The sequence below is a fragment of the Rana temporaria genome, chromosome 4, assembly GCF_905171775.1.
Source record: "Rana temporaria chromosome 4, aRanTem1.1, whole genome shotgun sequence".
NCBI lineage: Eukaryota > Metazoa > Chordata > Amphibia > Anura > Ranidae > Rana > Rana temporaria.
The window spans coordinates 456,485,811-456,506,496 of record NC_053492.1 but is presented as its reverse complement, the minus strand read 5'-3'; the positions used below and the strand labels follow the sequence as shown (position 1 = coordinate 456,506,496).

Genomic DNA, 20,686 nt, shown 5'->3' with positions numbered 1-20,686 from the left:
CGGTGAAAAAAAATAGAACATGTTTTAAAATTTTCCTATGGATAAAAAACTGATAGAAAAAAACAATTGTCTGTGTGAAACTCCATCTGAGAAAAATCCATGCATGCTCAGAATCAAGTCGACGCATGCTCGGAAGCATTGAACTTCATTTTTCTCAGCATGTCGTAGTGTTTTACGTCACCGCGTTGGACACGGTCAGGTTTTAGACTAATGGTGTGTGGGCAAGACTGATAAAAGTCAGCTTCATCAGATATCCGACCAAAAAAATCCTTCGGATTAGATTCCATCAGATATCCGATTGTGTGTACAGGGCATAAGTCATCCCTGCTAGTCCAATCCACAACTAGAAATAGAATGAGCTAATTGGACAATAGAACTTGAGTTGCTAATTGGACAATAGAACTTGAGTTGCGACAATAGAACTTGTGATTCAGAGATTCTAACCCGAACACAATAAGTAGGAATTATCTTATTTCACTTTTAGACCTTCCTGTATTTATTGCAGTATATTTCCATTTCATATGTAGTGCATTTTTTTTAAATAATGAAAAATGTTAATGCAAAAAGAAGTGTCTGATTATCCAAGAGTCAAAGACTACTGCACCGTTCTCATTCGAATAAAACAAATGAATCCAAATTAATATGTATTCATTCATTATAATATTAAGCAGAATTAATTTTCCCATTCCCAACTGACCTTGGCATTATGCCACACTCATACAAATGAAACAAATGTTCTCTCAAGCTCAACTCCACGACAAAAAGAATCTTATTAGAATATTTCAGGTACAGAAAAAAAAAATGGATACGAATCAATTTGGATCATTCGTCATATCCTTACTTTATTTTGGATGATTCAAAAATGAACAAAAGGCCCAAACTAACGCATCCTGTCATCTGAATGAAGGGAATGAATATGAATTAATTTGTTGTTTTCATTAGAATTTATTTCATATTCATTAAAATGTGTTACTATTGTAATTGCGGAGATCCTGATACATCCGAATCTCTGAATCACGCAAATTTTGTCCAAATTTCAATTCGTACCTAAAAAAATCACACATGTCTAGTGCATGCAATGCTTCTAGAGATACTGGGAGGATATACTGGAGTGTGCAAAAGCTAGTGCAGATCTGCATAGAAACCAATCAGCTTCCAGGTTTTATTGTCAAAGCTTAATTAAATAAGCTGAAGTTAGAAGCTGATTGGCTCCCATGCACAGCTGCACCAGATTCTGCGTGCCCCAGTTTCCATAATTTACAAAAGAAAGAAAAAGAAAAAAGGCATTTTTAAAAGTCTCAGAAGTCTCTGTAAAAGACAAACTGGAAGCGGAGTTCCACCCAAAAATGGAACTTCCGCTTTTCGGAATCCCCCCTCCCTCCGGTGTCACATTTAAAACCTTTCAGGGGGGAGGAGGGAGCAGAAACCTGTGTACTACAGGTATTTGCTCCCACTTCCAGGCACAGATCACTGCAGTATGCGCAGTGACTAGGGATGAGCCAAACACCCCCCCCCCCCCCCGTTCGGTTCACACCAGAACCTTCGAACGGACCGACCGTTCGCACAAACATTTAGAACCCCATTATTGACGTCTATGGGACTCGAACATTCGAATTCAAAAGTGCTAATTTTAAAGCCTAATATGCAAGTTATTGTCGTAAAACGTCTTTGGGAACCCGGGTCTTGCCCCAGGGAACATGTATCAATGGGAAAAAAGTTTTAAAAATGATCGTTTTTTCTGGAGCAGTGATTTCAATGATGCTTAAAGTGAAAAAATAAAATGAAAAATCCCTTTAAATATCGTACCTGCTGGGTGTCTATAGTATGCCAGTGAAGTGGCACGTATTTAGAATGGTCCCTGCACAAAATGAGATTACTATAAGAAAAAAGTAATTTAAAACTGCTTGCGGTTTTAATGTAATGTCTGGTCCCTGCAATATGGATGAAAATCATTGAGAAAAATAGCACAGACAGTACACACACCACGTAGCTTTAGGTGCACACTGCAGAGGACACATGCAGTACACACACCACGTAGTTTTAGGTGCACACTGCAGAGGACACAGGCAGTACACACCACGTAGTTTTAGGTGCACACTGCAGAGGACACAGGCAGTACACACACCACGTAGTTTTAGGTGCACACTGCAGAGGACACGGGCAGTACACACCACGTAGCTTTAGGTGCACACTGCAGAGGACACAGGCAGTACACACCACGTAGCTTTAGATGCACACTGCAGAGGACACAGGCAGTACATACGACCGAGTGTATGCAGGCAGTACATACAGGCAGTACATACAGTCAGTACATACGACCGCTTGTATGCCCCATCAGACTTTTTTCATCGGAAATTCCAAGGGATTCCATCAGAGTTTAGATGGAGAACATGTTCTCTTTTACTCCGATGGAATTCCGTCGAAATTTCGATGTGATTTTGGCCAGTCAAAAGTCTGACCATGTGTACAGGGCATTGGACTGCCTGTGATATGCCTGGCTCAGCCTCAGTGCCAACAACCCATCCAGGACTGACATAAACAGGTCAGAATGGGGAGGGGAGGGGAAGGGGGTTTCCCTTCAGAGCAAACAAATACATAAAAGCCTGAATGCTTCAGGAATTGGCACCCTCATTAAGAGTCTCCAGGGTTGATTGGATCTATCTCAAGGTGAAGTAGAAAACCCCTTTAAAATGGGCTTTAGAAAGAACTTGCAGAATGTAAACTGTGAGAGTCAAGCACGGCTGCACAGTGCAGGAATTTCTCCGGGCTATCAAGAAGTCCCTTTTCATGTTAATCACTTAGAACAAAAATGGCTAATTATGCTGTCTTTATATAAAATAATTAAAATCCATTTTTGCTTTAATGCTTACAACTTAGATTATGTAAAACATAATTAGCATAGTACATTACCCAGTCTTTGCAGCGCTCCGAGCTGCTGAAATCCACACAAAATAAGATAGTTGTTGTACAAAAGAATCTATTAAAAAAAAGTTGTTGTATAACCAAAAAACGGGAAAATGCTAAAACATTATTTTTTTTTCTTTATAAAAGCCATTAGCGAATGTCCCCGAAACAGAAAGTTGTAAGTACAACAATGCTGTACAAGTAGCGTATTCAAAAAGGAACTGGAAATTATAACCAGGAGTATTGGTAAAATTTGGGAGCTTTTTATAATATAGATGAATTAATCCCTTTTAGGACGTTTGCATAAAGTTGTAAAGAGCTAATTTCTTGCTCGTTACTATGAGTTTTTTTTTATATAAAGCTGGAGAGTGCAGAATCAGGTTTATTTCTGCATATAAAACAATCAGCTTCCACCTTGTATTGCCAAAGCTTAATTGAGCAAGCTGAGGTAAGAAACAGATTGTTTTTTATGCAGAAATTAGCTTTAGTACATAATGAGGATCTGACATCTCAATCTGCACAGCATGGAACAGACAGCTGAGTGTAATCTGAGACCTGAGTGTAGGGAATGGACACACCCCCGTCTTAAAAGAAACCATGCACAGCTGAGGCTGCCAATCACCTGTGGTGTGCTGGAGAGATGAAGTGTCTGGGTCATCAAAACAGTTGCAGTACTTGCTTACTACGTTTTAAGTGTTTGTAAACCCCCACATAGCAGAGAGTAATCTGAGACCTGAGTGGAGGGAATGAACACACCCCCTCTGTACAGTCTTATAAGAAAACATGCACAACTGAGACTGCCAATCACCTGCTGTGTGCTGGAGGGGGCAGAGCCATCTCCCAGGGTTGGGAGCAACACTCATAAAGTACTTGCTTACTACATCATTTGTTTATTAAAGTTGTTGTAAACCCTTACATATACCCAGTGAAGTGACTAGCATCAAGTGATAAATAGAGACTAAGCAAATCCACCTAATAGGTTATATCTGTTTATCTGTAACCCACTCTGCTCTATATCCATTCAAAGTCCAAAATGTAAACACCATTAGCTAGATTAAGGTAGAGTTAGGCCGGCGTATCAGTAGATACGCCGACCTAACTCAGAATCTGCGCCGACCTATGTTTAAGTGTATTCTCAAACAGAGATACGCTTAAACATATCTAAGATTCGACGGCTTGCGCCGTCCTATCTTAGGTTGCAATATTTCGGCTGGCCACTAGGTGGCGCTTCCATTGCGGTCGGCGTAGAATATGAAAATCAGTAGATACGCCTATTCACGAACGTACGCCCGGCCGCCGCAGTACATTTATGCCGTTTACGTAAGAGATAGGCCGCCTAAAGTTAAAGCTGCCCCCTAGGTGGCGTAGACAATGTTAAAGTATGGCCGCCGTTCCCGCTTCGAAAATGTTACGTCGTTTGCGTAAGTCGTCCGTGAATAGGGATTTACGTAGTTTACGTCCACGTCAAAATCAATAGGCCCGTGCGGCGGACTTAGCCGCAATGCACACTGGGAAATGTAGGTGCCCGGCGCATGCGCAGTTAGAAATAAAACGTCAATCACGTCGGGTCAAGCCTCATTACCATAAAACACGCCCCCTCAGACAAATTTGAATTAGGCACCCTTATGCCCGCACGCTTTAGGCTACGCCGCCGTAACTTAGCAGGCAAGTACTTTGAGAATCAAGTACTTGCCTCGCTAACTTACGGAGGCGTAGCCTAAACACGCTAAGCTACGCCGCCGCAAAGTTGCGGCAATCTCTCTGAATCTGGCTACATTTCTCAGTTCCAGGAGGCAGGGGGGATCCAATGTCTCACACTGCACAGCAAGGAGCAGAGAGCTATATGATTTTCTGGGTCATAAACACATATACAGCACTTGCTTACTACATCAGTTTATTATTGTGATTGTAAACCCCTACGTAGCATAGAGCAGAGAGCTGAGAGTAATATGAGACCTGAGTGGATGAAATGGATACACCCCCTCTACACATATCTCATAGATAAACATGCATAACTGAGACTGTCAATCACCTGCTGTGTGCTGGATGGGTGGGGGGTTGTCACACGGGGTTGTCTGGTGTTGGCATGAACTATCACAATTGACTCATGCAAATAGCAGAGGAATGACAGAGCAGTCAGTTATCACACTAGGTGGCTTCTTCATTTTTTTCATTTTAGAGGTTTTCCACTTTAAAGGAAACTTGTATTTAGGGTCCACAAAAGAAAAATATACTGCGCTAAAGAAAATTAAATGATTATATAACAATTGATGTGAAATTTAGTGAAAAAAAGAAGCTGCAACACCTAAAAAAACATGTGATATTCATGTAACAAATGTGAACAAAGGAAGAAAAATAGGTCACGCTAAATGTTATACACAACATGAAAAACTGCACAATTAGTGTATGAATAGGATGAAAATTAATTGAAAACAGGACCCCAAATTAGGGGATGGGGACAATAAATAAATAGATTGACACACCAAGTCCAAAAATTAATTAGTGGAAGTAAATCCAATTCGAAGGAATAATAATGATAATAACAGCATCAAAAAGTGAAAGGAAAATCCACCACCAAGTTGATTGAAAGTAGCTGCTCCTCACGGCTACACCAGGAAGGAAAGTAAGTAAATGCCCTTACCGGAATAGCTGGACCCCTCTATTAGACAAGGTCATGGAAGCCTGCAAACGACCCTCTCCGGGGTAATGAGAGATCCCAGGGGCTGTGCTTTGCTTCGCTCTCAGCCGTTCCCAAAGGCTGTACATGTCCCGTCCAATGAGACCCTTTAGGGCAGGGGTGTCCAAACTTTTTTCAAAGAGGGCCAGATTTGATTAAGTGAACATGCGTGAGGGCCGACTATTTTGCCTGACATTCTTTGAACCATTAAAATTCTGTCTAAGTGTGTTCGTCTGAGCACTAATACACGGCCCAACAAGAATTCTCTTGCCTTTGTGGCTGTGTGTGGTGAAGAGATGAGCTTGGGCGTGTTATTTGGATATACTGTATATATTTTATTTGTGGCCCCAACTAATCCCAGAGCGCTGCTTGGGCGTGTTATTTGGATATACCGTATTTATCGGCGTATAACACGCACAGGCTTACCATTGCCATGAATGCAGCATCACTATTGCCATGAATTCAGCCTTACCATTGCAACCAATGCAGCCTTACCATTACAACCTCACCATTGCAACCAATTCAGCCTCACATGTGCCATAAATGCAGCCTCACATGTGCCATAAATGCAGCCTCACATGCGCCATAAATGCAGCCTTACCATTGCCATCAGTGCAGCCTGAACGATGCCCATCTGCAGCCTCGGAGGGCAGAGGGAGGGGGCGGGATGAGTGCCGACAGATTACAAACAGGAGAATCTCTTGTTTACGCTGTGGCCTCTTTAATACAAAGTCCTGCCTCCTATGATAGACAGAACAGTCGTCCAATGGCATCCCAGGAGACGGGACTTCCAATAGAGACGCTGCTGAGTAAACAGGAGATTCTCTTCATGTAATCTGACAGCACTCGTCCTGCCCCCTCCAAGGCAGTGCCAATAAATACAGTATATATCTTTTGTGGCCCTGGGAGCCACAAACAATATATATATCCAAATCCCCAGGGGGGCCATATTAAATCAACAGGGGGCCGCATTTGGCCCCCGGGCCTGACTTTGGACATGCCTGCTTTAGGGTATTTGGGTTTTAATAAAGTCTTTATCTAAGAACCTTAAGGCTGGGTTCACACCGGGGAACCTGCATCCAATTTTCAATAGCAAGAGATTTTTACCAGCTCTCTATGGAGCCGGTTCACATATCTCCGCTGCGGCTCCGGTTTGAATTTGCACTGGGGTCCTGTACGTCTTTTGACCCTTTTCAGATCCGAATTCAGCCAAAGATTCGGGCTGAAATAGAACCAGAAACGGTGAACCATGATGCTACCGGACCCCCTGCTGTGAGCCGTATGCGGAGATGGTGTGAACCCGGTCTTAGATGTTGTTATCTATTAAATAAACAAATTAAAAATGTACAGTTTCTGAGCCTATTTATGTTAAAAAAAATGATAATTTTTAACTACTTAAGTACCAAGGTCATTATTTTCAACCATTATGAGATTTATTAACATGTCTATATTACTTTAATTCTCTGTTTTTTTCTTTAAAGGATCACTTTCTCAATTGTTTTTTGATTATTTAATGACTGTTTGGCATATTCTGCAGGCAAAGGCCCAGAGACACTTTATGCTGGTTATAACCTCAATGATAATGAATGGCACACAGTACGTGTGATACGACGAGGAAAGAGTTTAAAGTTAATTGTGGATGATCAACAAGACATGACAGGTAGGTGCAATGAACCTTTATATTCTGCTATACTAAACTAAGTTTTCATTTCAGGAATTCTAGGATCATCTAAGAATGCTCCAAACAGATAATAAGGAAAAATAAATAAAAATCGCCACTTGGAAAAGGTTTGGTAAAACAGTGGTTTAAAACGAAATGTGTACATGGGCATTTTCTGTAACTCGTCCTAAAGTCTTACACAGAAAGCACTTAAATTGGTAGTAGACTCTATTTTTATTTTTTACCTACAGGTAAGCTTATAATAAAGTTTACCTATAGTTAAAATGAATAATCCCTAAACGTCCACCGTTTAGGAGATATTCTAGCGAGCAGAAGTCGGTGACGTCACCGACACATGCGCTCTGAAGGAACAGCATACCCGTTCCTTCAGAGCTGTGCCGCATTCGAGACTTGCATAAGCAAGGAAGGCTTATGGGCATACCCATTCCTTCAGAACTGTGTGCCGTGTTCGAGACTTGCATACGCATTGGAAGACCTATGGGTATACCCATTCCTTCAGAGCTGTGTGCCACGTTCAAGACTTGCATACGCATGGAAGACCTATGAGCATGCCCGTTCCATCAGAGCTGTGTGCAGCGGTCGAGACTTGCATACGCATTGGAAGACCTATGGGTATACCCATTCCTTCAGAGCTGTGTGCCACGGGCAAGACTTGCATACGCATGGAAGACCTATGAGCATGCCCGTTCCTTCAGAGCTGTGTGCAGTGGTCGAGACTTGCATACGCATGGAAGACCTATGGGCATACCCATTCCTTCAGAGCTGTGTGCCACGGTCGAGACTTGCATACGCATGGAAGGCTTATGGGCATACCCATTCCTTCAGAGCTGTGTGCCGTGTTCAAGACTTGCATACGCATTGGAAGACCTATGGGTATACCCATTCCTTCAGAGCTGTGTGCCACGGTCAAGACTTGCATACGCATGGAAGGCTTATGGGCATACCCATTCCTTCAGAGCTGTGTGCCGTGTTCGAGACTTGCAAACGCATTGGAAGACCTATGGGCATACCCATTCCTTCAGAGCTGTGTGCCACGGTCAAGACTTGCATACCCATGCAAGACCTATGAGCATGCCCGTTCCTTCAGAGCTGTGTGTAGCGGTTGAGACTTGCATATGCATGGAAGACTGGGTGAAGTTAGAAGGCTCTGCAGTGGTGACAGCGCCCCACTGGAGGGCTTAATTTTTAAGGTAAGCAGGGTTTTTTTTCAGGTGGAACTCAGTTCCACTGTTCTGTCAATATCTCCAACCCATCAGAATCTCCAACCATGTCACTTTCGGATTATTTAAAACCTTAGCAATCGGAGAGTTTGAAGAATTGGTGGCTGGACACGACACCAACATCCGAATAGAGTCTGGAACAGGAAGACTGAGCTGTTTGACAGCATAGTGGCTAACGAGGACAACGTTTTTGCTGCCTCGGAGGCGGCCATTTTGTTAGCTAGTATCGGAGCAAGAATCTCCGCTCATAATATCCTGCACCGGACTCTATTCGGTTGCCAGTGTTGTGTCCAACCACCAATTTGTCAAAAACTCCAATAACTGCTGGTTTTAAATAAACTGGAAGTTAAGAGGTTGGAGTTTCTGACGGGATGGAGAACTTGACAGAACACCATCACCTCTGGCTCAGACTCTTTGGTGCCTGCTCACCACAATCACGTGTAAACACAGAAGTCCGGTTTCTGTATTTACAAGTGACAGCTCTGTGTGTAACCCCTCTGAACTCTGCTCTCTGTATGCATTGCATTCCTGGTATTTGATAAAATGTAAGACCCTCTTGCTGTTCATGAAAAATTTGACTGACCACACCCACTATTTGATGTGAGTTGGAGGATGTGCGTGGGGTGGGTTGGGGCATCGTGGGTGAGTTCCAGCACCTATTGTTTGAGAAAAAAAGCCCTGAAGGTAAGTCTTTTATATTGATTTTTTTTTTTCTAAATGCTTCAGGTCCATTTATAATGATGCAAATATGCTACAAATATGAAAGCAGCACTACAGGGGATAATAAAGAATAATAAAGAATTATAAAGAAAAGCAGCTTCATAAATGATTACAGAATAAGGCCTTCAGTTTCCCATATTGGAAAATAAAATCTGTTTGTTTAAATCATTGGAAATTATTGCATAATAATAATAATAATAATAATAATAATAGTAATAATTATAATTATTAATTATTATTAATATATTTATTGTCATCATTTTTATTTGGGATTTATATAGTGCTAAAAGTTTGCACACGCTTTACAAGCTAAAGACCGACAGTACAGTTACAAAACAATAAAATAAAAGAGGAGGGCCCTGGTCACAAGAGCTTACAGTCTAATTATTTGGAACATTGTTACAAACATTCAAGTAATTTATTAATTTAATTTTAACTTTAACTTTTTTAACTTTTACATTTACTTTTTAGGTATATTCTTTTTGAATGTAGCATACCTTAACTCAAGAACAGTATATCACAGCCCAGATAGCAAGGATAAGTTGCCACAAATTTGTGGCAATGTTGAATTGTAAGTCTGTTAACTTGCTGCACATTTTTACTGGCAAGTTGTAGACTTGCAGAGCACTTGAAGCACACGTTCTACATGACACTTTTCCAATTTGTAGCAAGTTTACATGGCAAGTCTCTAGCAAGAGAAACGTTGCTGTGGTGAGTCTACAGCAAGAGCTTTGCAAGTCTACAGCATGACAAACTCAGCCACAGTGCCCCCTGTGGTGGGATGACTATTGCACAACATAACTGAACCAGAACTTGCAGAATGTTTGGAAAGAAAGTTGATCTGGAGTCGTGCAATGTTGACTTGCAGTGATTGTGCAACAAACTTGTAAAACCTGGCAAGTCTAGCAATAGCTTAGCAAAAATTTTCAAACTTACAGCTCAAATGCTTGCTAATCTGGGAGATTGACAGTCCCTTTATTGAGGCCTTTGTTCCTTTACAATCACCAGATAATGCTGCCATTAACACTTTTCCTGTCCTAGGGTCACAAAGCTTGCCAACTGTACTGTATCTGTGGAAGGACAGTGTTGTCACTCTACAAAAGCAAGTGCATAAGGACTTTAGAACACCTCCCCCTCTCATATTCTTAATAACATAGAGGGGAGGTATTGTGCAGCTTTTAGAGGTGACCGGGGCAGGGCTGCTCAAGATTTCAGTGCAGAAGATAAATGAAGTTTCAAGCTTACTGGATTCATGGCAGTATGAAAAAAAAATATTTTCACATATAGCACAACGCTTAACAGACCAAAAGGGAGCACATAAGAGAAATTCCTGTTTAGGGTTTGCATATATAGCTGGGTGTGTGATTATATTGGAGTCAAACTTTTCAAACTGTGACAATGCTTGCAGATTTGGCACCATGTGCCCATTTCAATGGCAGTGATGGCTGGTGTTTATTTGTTTGGGGGACATCAGACAACCACCTCCCCCCTGTGGCACCTCAAACCCCCCCCACATCCTGCTGTCTGCCGGTCTACCAGTACTTACCCCATCTAGGCGGCGAGGATAGGGAAGCGGATCCTGTTCCTTCTTCTCCTCGCTTCCACTGTGTGTCTCATCCCCTCCTCCTAGGTGTCCAATAGGATCACCTGTCCTTTCAGCCAATCGGGTGACGGATATCAGATCCATTGGCCGGGAGGAGGATTAGTGTTGCAACAGCGAATATTTATTTGCTTTTGCAACACACCTTGGTGGGCTTCGGTCACACTCTCTGCGTCCCGAGCCCACCCTATTTTGAAGCCTATTAGAGCCTCTGACTCTAATTAGTTGCTTCAAAAAACACACCCCGCCTACTACCGCCATAGGAATTAATGCGCCCGGCGTCCTGAAAGGGGCCGGGCACATGGATAGGGAGGGCAACAGCAGTGGATAGGGGAGGCAGCACCCGTGCGCCCACAATGGACAGGCTGCCCCTGGTCGATGGTGAACCTTTATCAAAAAAGCCTGATCGGGCAGATGTATGTACATAGGGCCAAATTCAGGTACAAATGCGGCGGCGTAACGTATCGTCTTTACGTTACACTGCCGCAAGTTTTTCTCGTAAGTGCTTGATCCACAAAGCACTTGAGTATAAACTTGCGGCGGAGTAACGTAATGACGTCCGGCGCAAGCCCGCCTAATTCAAATGGGGCGTGTACCATTTAAATTAGGCGCGCTCCCGCGCCGAACGTTCTGCGCATGCTCCGTTAGTAAATTTCCCAACGTGCTTTGCGCGAAATTACGGCGCCCCGACGTGTTTGTGAATGGCGACGTGCGTAACGTACTTATGCCGAAAAAAAATAAAAAAATTAAAATTCGACGCGGGAACGACGGCCATACTTTAACATGGCTGGTGTAAAGGTTAAGCCATGAAAAAGATTTCTTAACTTTGCGACGGGAAAAAACGACGTTACGCACGCGAGTAGCTTTGTGGATCGCCGTAAAAGCTAATTTGCATACCCGACGCTGGAAAACGACGCGAACTCCACCCAGCGGCGGCCGAAGTATTGCAGCCTAAGATCCGATCGCGTACGAAGCCGTAAGCCTGTCGGATCTTAGCCAAAAGCCGTCGTATCTTGTTTGTGAATCACAAATTAAGATACGACGCGGCAAATTTGAAAATACGCCGGAGTATCAGTAGATACTCCGGCGTATTTGTTCTGTGAATCTGGCCCATTGACTTTAAAGTAGAACTTAAAAAATAGGCAAAATTACAGTTTTCAAGCTCTTCCTAGATTCATATGTACATGAGCAGGCAGAATGTGGATAAATACAAGAGACACATTTATTCTATATTTTAAATGTATTATATTAAAGAATAAGCATAAGAACAATTGTACTAAATTCTCAACGGAAAAAAGATTCTGTGAATTTTTATATGCCAGTTTTCAGATATGGGCAATAACAAATCTAGTGCATTTAGAGTGACATAAATTACTGCAAAAAGTATTAATATAAATGCAGCTTTCTTATTATAAGTTAATTGACACCATGGGTTGAATAAAATTAAATATGGGCCGTGATATTTGATCCCTAACTCATTTTAATTACATGTTTATTAGCCTTAAAAATTACAGTAATTAGAAATAATTAGAAAAATGTTAGCAACTGCTGGCAAGACACACAGATCTAAAAAATAGCATTTAAAAGGCTTTTGTTAATAATTTTCATGAAGATTTACATTTATTAGTACATTAGTTAAGTAGTTACCTTATAAATGAATTCCTTAGGAAATTATTTTCTTTTTATTGCACTGATATTTGTAGGAACTAAATAATGCAACTCCTGTTCAGATATGACAAGTAATTGCATTTGGGCAGCTGCTAAGGTTTTGGCCAGGAGGAAAATGGGATCTGCATAGGGCTTATGAGCCACTGTTTGAATACTGCAACACGAAGCAATAGTATTAAATATGCATATAAATAGTGCAGAGCTATTGCCTTTGCCATGATGAGAGTAAATAATAATACTAATAAAAGACTGCAGAGTTGCATCAAATTTAATCCATATACAATTATTACAATCTCCTATTAAATAAAGTTCACGTGAATATCCCCTTCCCGCTGAGCGTAAGCATATATGCGGCCTCAGCTTTAGGGGGTTATATCGTGATGATGCCCGCAGCTGCATTACCGTTTTTTAGAGTGGGCGGTCAGCTTTCCAGGGATAACTAGCCACTCAGTTGTTATCCCGGAGGCGTGGGAGGGGACATCGCCCCATCCTGCCGCCTTCGGCCGCTCTTACCGGGCCTCCCGTCCCACCGGGAGACCCGATCCACGATCCGCCACTTCCGACGGCTAGAGACAGACTCCTGTATAGATCCCCACTCCTTTAACCTTCCTCCGCTCCAGGGATACCACTCCATTATCATGCAATAACAAACAAAGGATACCAAGTGCTCTCTGTTTTTATATTTATTAAAATAGTCCCGATAAAAAGACACTTACAAGATAGTAGATAAAAAATCGCATAAACATAGTTAAGATGCATCCGCTCGCTACCACAGTGGCTGCATGACGTCACTGGCTCAGCTCTTCCCCTCCACACGTGTATCGCCTTCTGATTTGGCTTCCTCAGTAGAGCGAAGCAATAGTAGTTGTATATTTATTTAAAAAAATAAAAAGAGTCAAAACATGGAAATGTTTGAACAGTGTCCACAACAAATAATATATTTTCTACGATTACCAAAGTGAAAGTTCCAAGCTAACATATTGAGGCTCCATGCACACATGACGTTCAAAAAAGTAATTCTGGACGTCGGGTTGCTGGCAGGAAAATGCTTCTTTAAGCTTTTCCTGCTTCAGTGTTTTTTGGGTGTTTTTTTACATCACTGCAATGTAAAAAACCAAAAGTGGAACTTCCGCTTTAAGCACTCCTCGCCCCCTACACATGCCACATTTTTTTTTGGGGGGGGGGGGGGAGTGGGGGCTTCGTTAGGAGTGGGACTTCCCGTCCCACTTCCTCCTTCTGCCTAGGGGCTGCCAAGGTGACTCCTCCTCTCAAACCTAGACGGCCCCTCTTTCTAGCTAATCTCCTGGGACATGTGACAGGTCCCAGAAGATCACCTGTCCACTCCGATGGCGCAGCAAGATTCGCGCAAGTGCTGTGCATGCCCGGCCGTGAAGCTGAAAGCTGTTACGGCCGGGTGCCCAGAGTGGCAATGGAGGCACCGGCGGAGGGGAGGGGGAGAGGAGCACCGCTTCGGGTGGCTGCATCGCTGGACTCTGGAACGGGTAAGTGTCTGTTTATTAAAAGTCAGCAGCTCCACTTTTTGTAGCTGCTGACTTTTAATAAACATACAGTAGGTGCCGCCGATTTTGTGTTTCCAGCGCGATGCGATGAAAGGCTGTGCTTCTTGCGCTCGCCACCCCCACGAGATGCAGCGCATCCATAGGAATCTATTGGGGGAGCGACACAGCTCGGCGCTAGCTACCATGATGGGGGTCGAGGGGGGGGTAATATCGCTCCTGCCATGCCGCGAGAATACACAATGTCACGGTCAGGTACTGTAAAAAGCCTAGAACTCCCCTTTAAAAGCATGTTTATGAGCGTTTATGCACGTTTTCAGCGTTTAGCTTTTTTTGTGGTCAGAAGAACTGCTCTTGACAACGATTTTAGGGCATTCAGACAACAGCCCATAAATTACCTTGATGATAAACTTCATAAAAAGTCCATGGACACATAGGATAGCATAGAGTGGGGTTTAAGGGCTGTTAAAAAAACGCCCAAACTCCCAAAAATGGTAGTTGATCAGCTTCAGTGTGCATGAGGCCTTAAAGGGTCACCAAAGGAAAAAAAATTCTTTGCATAAAATTATTGTCTGCAAGGTAGACAGACAGAATAGTGTAATGATTTGGTTAAAAAACGAGTAAATACCTATTAAATTCCTTCATCTATATCACCTCCGGCGTTCTAGTTTCTGTTCTCTCATTCACTTCCTGGTTTGCATCGTTCGTTCATGTAAGAACTACATTTCCCAGTATGCATTGCGACACACCCAGTAATTCACACCTCCTTGAAGTCTCTAACGCGTAGAGAGCGTCCTGCCATACAGATGTAGTTCCCAGGAGGGGGTGAGCACGTCACTGACCACCGCAGTAAAGCCTCCCATCATGGTGGTCAGTAAAATCAGACAAGCAGGAAGTGAACAGAACAGAGAAGAAATAGAGCAACTTCTGAGCAAAAACGAACAATGAGGAAGTGAAAAGAGGAATGTCTGCAGGTAAAGGATGCTTATTATGAAAGAAAAATGTTTTCCTTTACAACTCCTTTAAAGCGGTCCTCCACCCTAAAGTGGAGTCCCGCTGATCGGCACCCGCCCCCCCTCCGGTGTCACATTTGACACCTTTCAGGGGGGAGGGGGGTGCAGACACCTGTCTAAAGACAGGTATTTGCACCCACTTCCGGCCACACGCTACGGGCGAAAGACGGGCATTCCGTCACATCCCGTCTGTCGCCCGTTGTGTGCTGGGAACACTCGGCTCCCAACACACAGCGTGTGAGCCAATCGGCGGGCGCAGCGCGACTCGCGCATGCGCCGTAGGGAACCGGGCAGTGAAGCCGCAGCGCTTCACTTCCTGGTTCCCTGAGCGTGGATGGAGGGGGGAGCAGCAGAGAGACGAGCGATCGCTCGTGCTCTGCTGCGATCAGCGCTGGACTCCAGGACAGGTAAGTGTCCTAATATTAAAAGTCAGCAGCTGCAGTATTTGTAGCTGCTGGCTTTTAATATTTTTTCCCCGTGACACATCCGCTTTAAGCTTGCAAGACAAGCTACACAGAAAAAAAAATATCTCCAATGCACCATTCTTACTAGACATCACTTGATTGTTGCACTTTTCAGCCTAATGTGTCTTCTATGCCAAGTAATTAACATTGTAGAGACCACCTACAGAGCTCACCCAAAAGTTTAATAGTCCTAAACACATAATTCCCCCTTGCTACATGTATCCTTGCCAGTCACTATAAAAATTAATTAACTAATCCAAACCGCCTAGAACTTTTCAGCTGTAAAGCATTTGCCAATTGCTACACACACAACAAACTGAAATTAACAGAAGCTCACCGGTTCAACTCTCCATCTCTCAGCCTTTCTCAACCTTTTTACCCCAGGTGAACCCTTAAAAAAATGTCAGGTCTCAGGGAACCCCAGCTAAAAACCAATTCATCAAAGATCATTGAGAAAAATGCCTCTTATGCCTCTGTCGGGTTGCACAAAAATCCCCAGAAAAAAAATGCACGTGGAAGACATTTTTTACCTCTTTTACCTTCTTGAGGCAGCACAGAGGGTGGGTTTAATGCCCATATACCACATGTACGTGTCCATGGGCAGATGAGGTTTCTCTCATGGACAGCTTCCGGTCACTAGCAATGATTGGAAGTTGGCAGGACCGACTCCTTATCATGTGATCACTGTAACATCCGATCGTAGTGGTCGAATGATAGGGCAGACCTTTCTGCCCCCAGGCATTTAAACCAATTTAAAGGGACACCAGAGCTGCGCAAGAAGGGGTTAAGAAACTGCAGTGGTGTAGTTCACTATGCTGAATTTGGTAGAACGTGGAGGCGCATTAATGACACTTTAATGTAACACTTTTACTTTGTGTTGTATCTAATCAATATTTTGATTCCTGCTCATGTTCTTTCTCCTTCTGCAGTAGGTAGTCATGCTCCCTCCTACACATCACATTGCCCGAATGCTTACCGATAGATATACCAGATGATACCACTTCACACAGCTAGGTCTCAGATTCCATAGTGCTTTCTCTATTTTCAAAACACCATAAAGCTTTATTAAAATTACACTCACATGCTCATAGCTTGACAATTGGCATGTAGCATCAGAATTATGGCATTCCTTTTAGAGTTTGCTATTCCTTCGGTATGGCTAGCCTTGAAACCTTTTTACAACATTCCACAGCATCAAACCTTTTTGATGCATTTTGAGACCGATAGACCGGTTTTCTGAAGAAGAGTGTGGTTGCAGTCGAAACACGTCAAAAAGGTGTGCTTTAATAGGGTTTTAGGCGCTAAATGGTATCATCTAAGTGGGTTCATCAGCAAGTAGCTGGCAAGTGATGTGAAGGAAGGAGCCTGATTACCTATAGCAGAAGGAGGAAGAATGTGAGCAGAGGTCGATATATGGATTAGAGAGGACACCAAGTAAGACATGTGCTATTAAGCTTTCAGAGAGATGGAGAGATGAACTGGCAAGATAAGCAGCGGCTTTTGTGACTTTTGGTTTTGTTGTTTGTTTAGCAATTGACAAATGCTTTGCAGTTGAAAAGTTCTGGGCCGATGCGTTAATGAACTTTTATATTGACAGGGGAAGATGCAAGCAGAAAGAGAAAATTGTGTGTTTAGAATGGTTAAACCTTTGGGTGAGCGTTGTAGGTGGTTGTTATTATTTACCAAGAAGGACAAATCCATTGAGGTGTGATGTACAATGTTTATTGAGGACTCACATTCCTGAAAAATTTGCCACTGAACCAATCAATATCCATAGAGTTATAGTTTATGACATACAGTATTTCAGGTTATTTCATTTTAAATTAAACATCCACTATAGGTTTTTAATTACTGCTATTCCCTACAGTTTATCGTATTATTAAATGGGTTGTAAAGGTTTGTTTTTTATTTTCTAAATAGGTTCCTTTAAGCTAGTGCAATGTTGGTTCACTTACCTAAACTCGTCGAGCCAAATGTTCCCATTGCCCAACGAGGAAATAGAGAACATGCTCTCTTTTTGGCTCGACCAGTTTCCCGACCGGTTTTCTCGGCAGAATACGTCTCCCATCGAGTTTCTTGCTGAATTCTGCCGAGAAAACCGGTCGTGTGTAAGGGGCCTCACTTCCTGTTCCTCCCCAGTAAGCTTGCCCCCATCATCCGAGCCGTTCTGGCTGGGGGTTAGTCAGCATGCTCGCCCCCTTCCCTTGGGACTACATCCCTGCGGGGAGACGCTGTAAACACTAGGAACCTATTTAAAAAATAAAAAACAAACCTTTACAGCCCCTTTAACTTTGAGTCATGTAGCTTATTTGGAAGATAATTTCACATATTTACTTGCATTGCACAATCTTACTGTTAGTTACTATTATATATATATATATATATATATATATATATATATATATATATATATATATATATATATATACACATACTGTATACTGTCATTGCGAATAGTGGATTGCAGGTGATGCTAGCCATTCCCTAAGTTATGCAGAGAGGGGAAGATACTATAGGTACAGCATTGATTTCATATTCTATAACTATATTATTCAATCAGGATATTATCCATTAAAATGCAGTTGATAACTGGAGCTAATCCATCAATTTGGATAGCGTTAGATTCATTTGTGGCAATTAAGCATTTCAAAAGACTTCTGTCATGGTTTAGTCTGCAGTTTTTTTGGCCTGTGAAATTTTTACCTCTTTACTGCAGTGGTTTTGCTAAGATCTGTGATTTAATTCACATGTGTTGCTGGCTTCTGGCTTCACACATGAGTGTCGCTTCTCCACTTTGGATTTATATTCCTTTCCCTTTTATCACTTCCTGGCCCGCCTGCCAGTTTGCTTTCCCTATATAAGACATGCTCAGTGCATACCGTGTTGCCTGAGCAATTGCCTAGTTCTCAAAGCTGCTGTTTGCCTAGTATTACTTGTATTCAGTGTCTGACTTTCCATGTACTGACACTACCATTTCTGCTTGTCTGCCGCCAGCCCTGACCTCAGCTCATTTTCCGGATCCTCTTCTATCTCCTGCCATCTGTATTCTGCATATGCAAATGGTCTCCCCATCATCAACTGGGCATTACTGGGGGTGTCGACCTGGTTCCAGCCTATCAGGAGATACACTGTCGTATATTCTTTCTGAATCCGGGCCAATGATCTGATCTGATTAGCTTTTTTAAATTATGTTTATAATGAATTTTACATTTTAACTATTTTTGGTTTCTATTATTATCTGTTGGCACATTATAATCCCACCCTAATCCTCTTTCTCAATTTAATTTGTTTGTTTGCACCAGCCACCACTTTTTGGGATGAGGTGCCGGATGCTTATGACCCTGATTCACGTAGAGCGCCGTATATTTGTGCGGGCGTAGCGCATCTCATATGCGCTATGCCGATGTAACATTAAAAGGCAAGAACAGTATTCACAAAGTACTCGCTCCCAATGTTGCGCCGGCGTAACGTAAATTGTCCGGCGTAAGCCTGCCTAATTCAAAGTAGGAAGGAAGTGGGCGTGATCCATTTAAATGAAGCTTGACCCCATGCAAATGATGGGCAGAACGAACGGCACATGCGTGCGCATTCTCAGAATCACGTCAAATTTACTCCCTAAGATACGACGGCTCAATGCCTACGACGTGAACGTAACCTACGCCCAGCCCCATTCACGTACGACTTACGTAAACGACGTAAAATACGACAGCTGTTCCGACGTCCATACCTTTGCATGAGATGCACCTCCTTATATGTGGAATAACTTTACGTCGGACGTACGCCTTACGTAAACGGCGTAGATTACTGCGACGGGCGCAAGTACGTTCGTGAATTGGCGTATCTAGGTCATTTACATATTCGACACGTAAATCGATGGAAGCGCCCCTTGCGGCCAGCGTAAATATGCGCCCAAGATACGACGGCGTAGGAAACTTACGTCGGTCGGAGGAAGCCAAATTTCAGGCTATCTTACTTTCAGAATCAGGCGCAGAGATACGACGGTGCATCCGTGCACTTACGCGACGTATCAGTAGATACTTTGGCATAAGTCTTTCTGAATCCGGGCCTATATGCGTAACTATGTTGAACGAAAAATACATTAATGGTCGATATAGTTATTCTTGCCCAAAAGCCTAGCTGGGATTATTAGGATAGGTCTAAAACTGTTTGTTTGCACCAGCCACCACTGATTCTATATGTATGAAGGCAAGGGAGCAGATGGACTCCATCAGAATCAAACTCTTGGGGTCAACAATAGTGTTGCTCACGAATATTCGTATTGCGAATATTCGGCTCGAATATGGCATATTCAAGTATTCGCGATATATTTCGAATTTCGCGGTGAATATTCGCTATTCCGAATATTCGCATTTTTTCAATTTTATTTTTAAAACAGATCACATCCTATCGACGTCTAAAAGCATTGCTGGTATGATTAGAGACCCTGGGCCGAGTAGCTAAGCTGAGGCGATCCTTTTATGTTGCCGAATATAAAAAAAAAAAATTGCGAAATTTCGCTAATGCGAATGCGAAAATGATTGCGAATTTTCGATAACTGTGGTAGGAGAACTCTGATTGTCTCTGATGCAAAAGGGGGGGGGGCTTTGTGTATGTTTCTGTTATGAATATTTGTATGTTTGATATTATTTTTTGTAAGAAGGAAAAAATTGCGCATACCTTAAAAAAAGGGGAGAATACAGCAGCAACTCAAAAATGTTATACAACATAAATTAATACAAGACAGAAAATGGAGTCGCTCTACAAGAATAAAAAATATGTCTAGTGACAAGACATGTGGGCAAATGATAAAATAAGCAAGCGCAAATAACTTGTGAAATACACAGTGAAACAAATATATAAAGAAATATAGTCCCAATAATAGAAAAATAATCTTTCATAAAAATGTCTTTGATATGTGAAGTGAAAAAAAGTCCAAAGCATGCAGCATGAACGTGTTCAATCTTCAAGGTGTTTGATTGACAAACGGCTGTGACAGATGGATAGAGTAAAGAATCACCACCAATGCAAAACACTTTTTATTTTCTATTGTAAAATATCACGAATATTCTGAGCCAATCAGAGTGCTCCTTCCGCATTTGCCGAATATTCGCAATTATTTTGTATTGTAAAATATCACGAATATTCTGAGCCAATCAGAGTGCTCCTTCCGCATTTGTCGAAATTTCGCAATTATTTTGTATTGTAAAATATCACGAATATTC

At 42.3% G+C, this 20,686-nt stretch overlaps 1 protein-coding gene across 20 annotated transcripts in view; it reads left to right on the top strand.

The window, feature by feature from the left end:
• Positions 1-20,686, top strand: part of NRXN1 (neurexin 1) — a 1,744,826-nt gene that overhangs the window by 883,825 nt on the left and 840,315 nt on the right. For all 20 annotated transcript variants that reach the window (XM_040351628.1, XM_040351620.1, XM_040351619.1 and 17 more), the window contains one exon: positions 7,119-7,241. In XM_040351628.1, the coding sequence (XP_040207562.1) occupies positions 7,119-7,241 (123 nt within the window). The remainder of the gene's footprint in view (positions 1-7,118; positions 7,242-20,686) is intronic.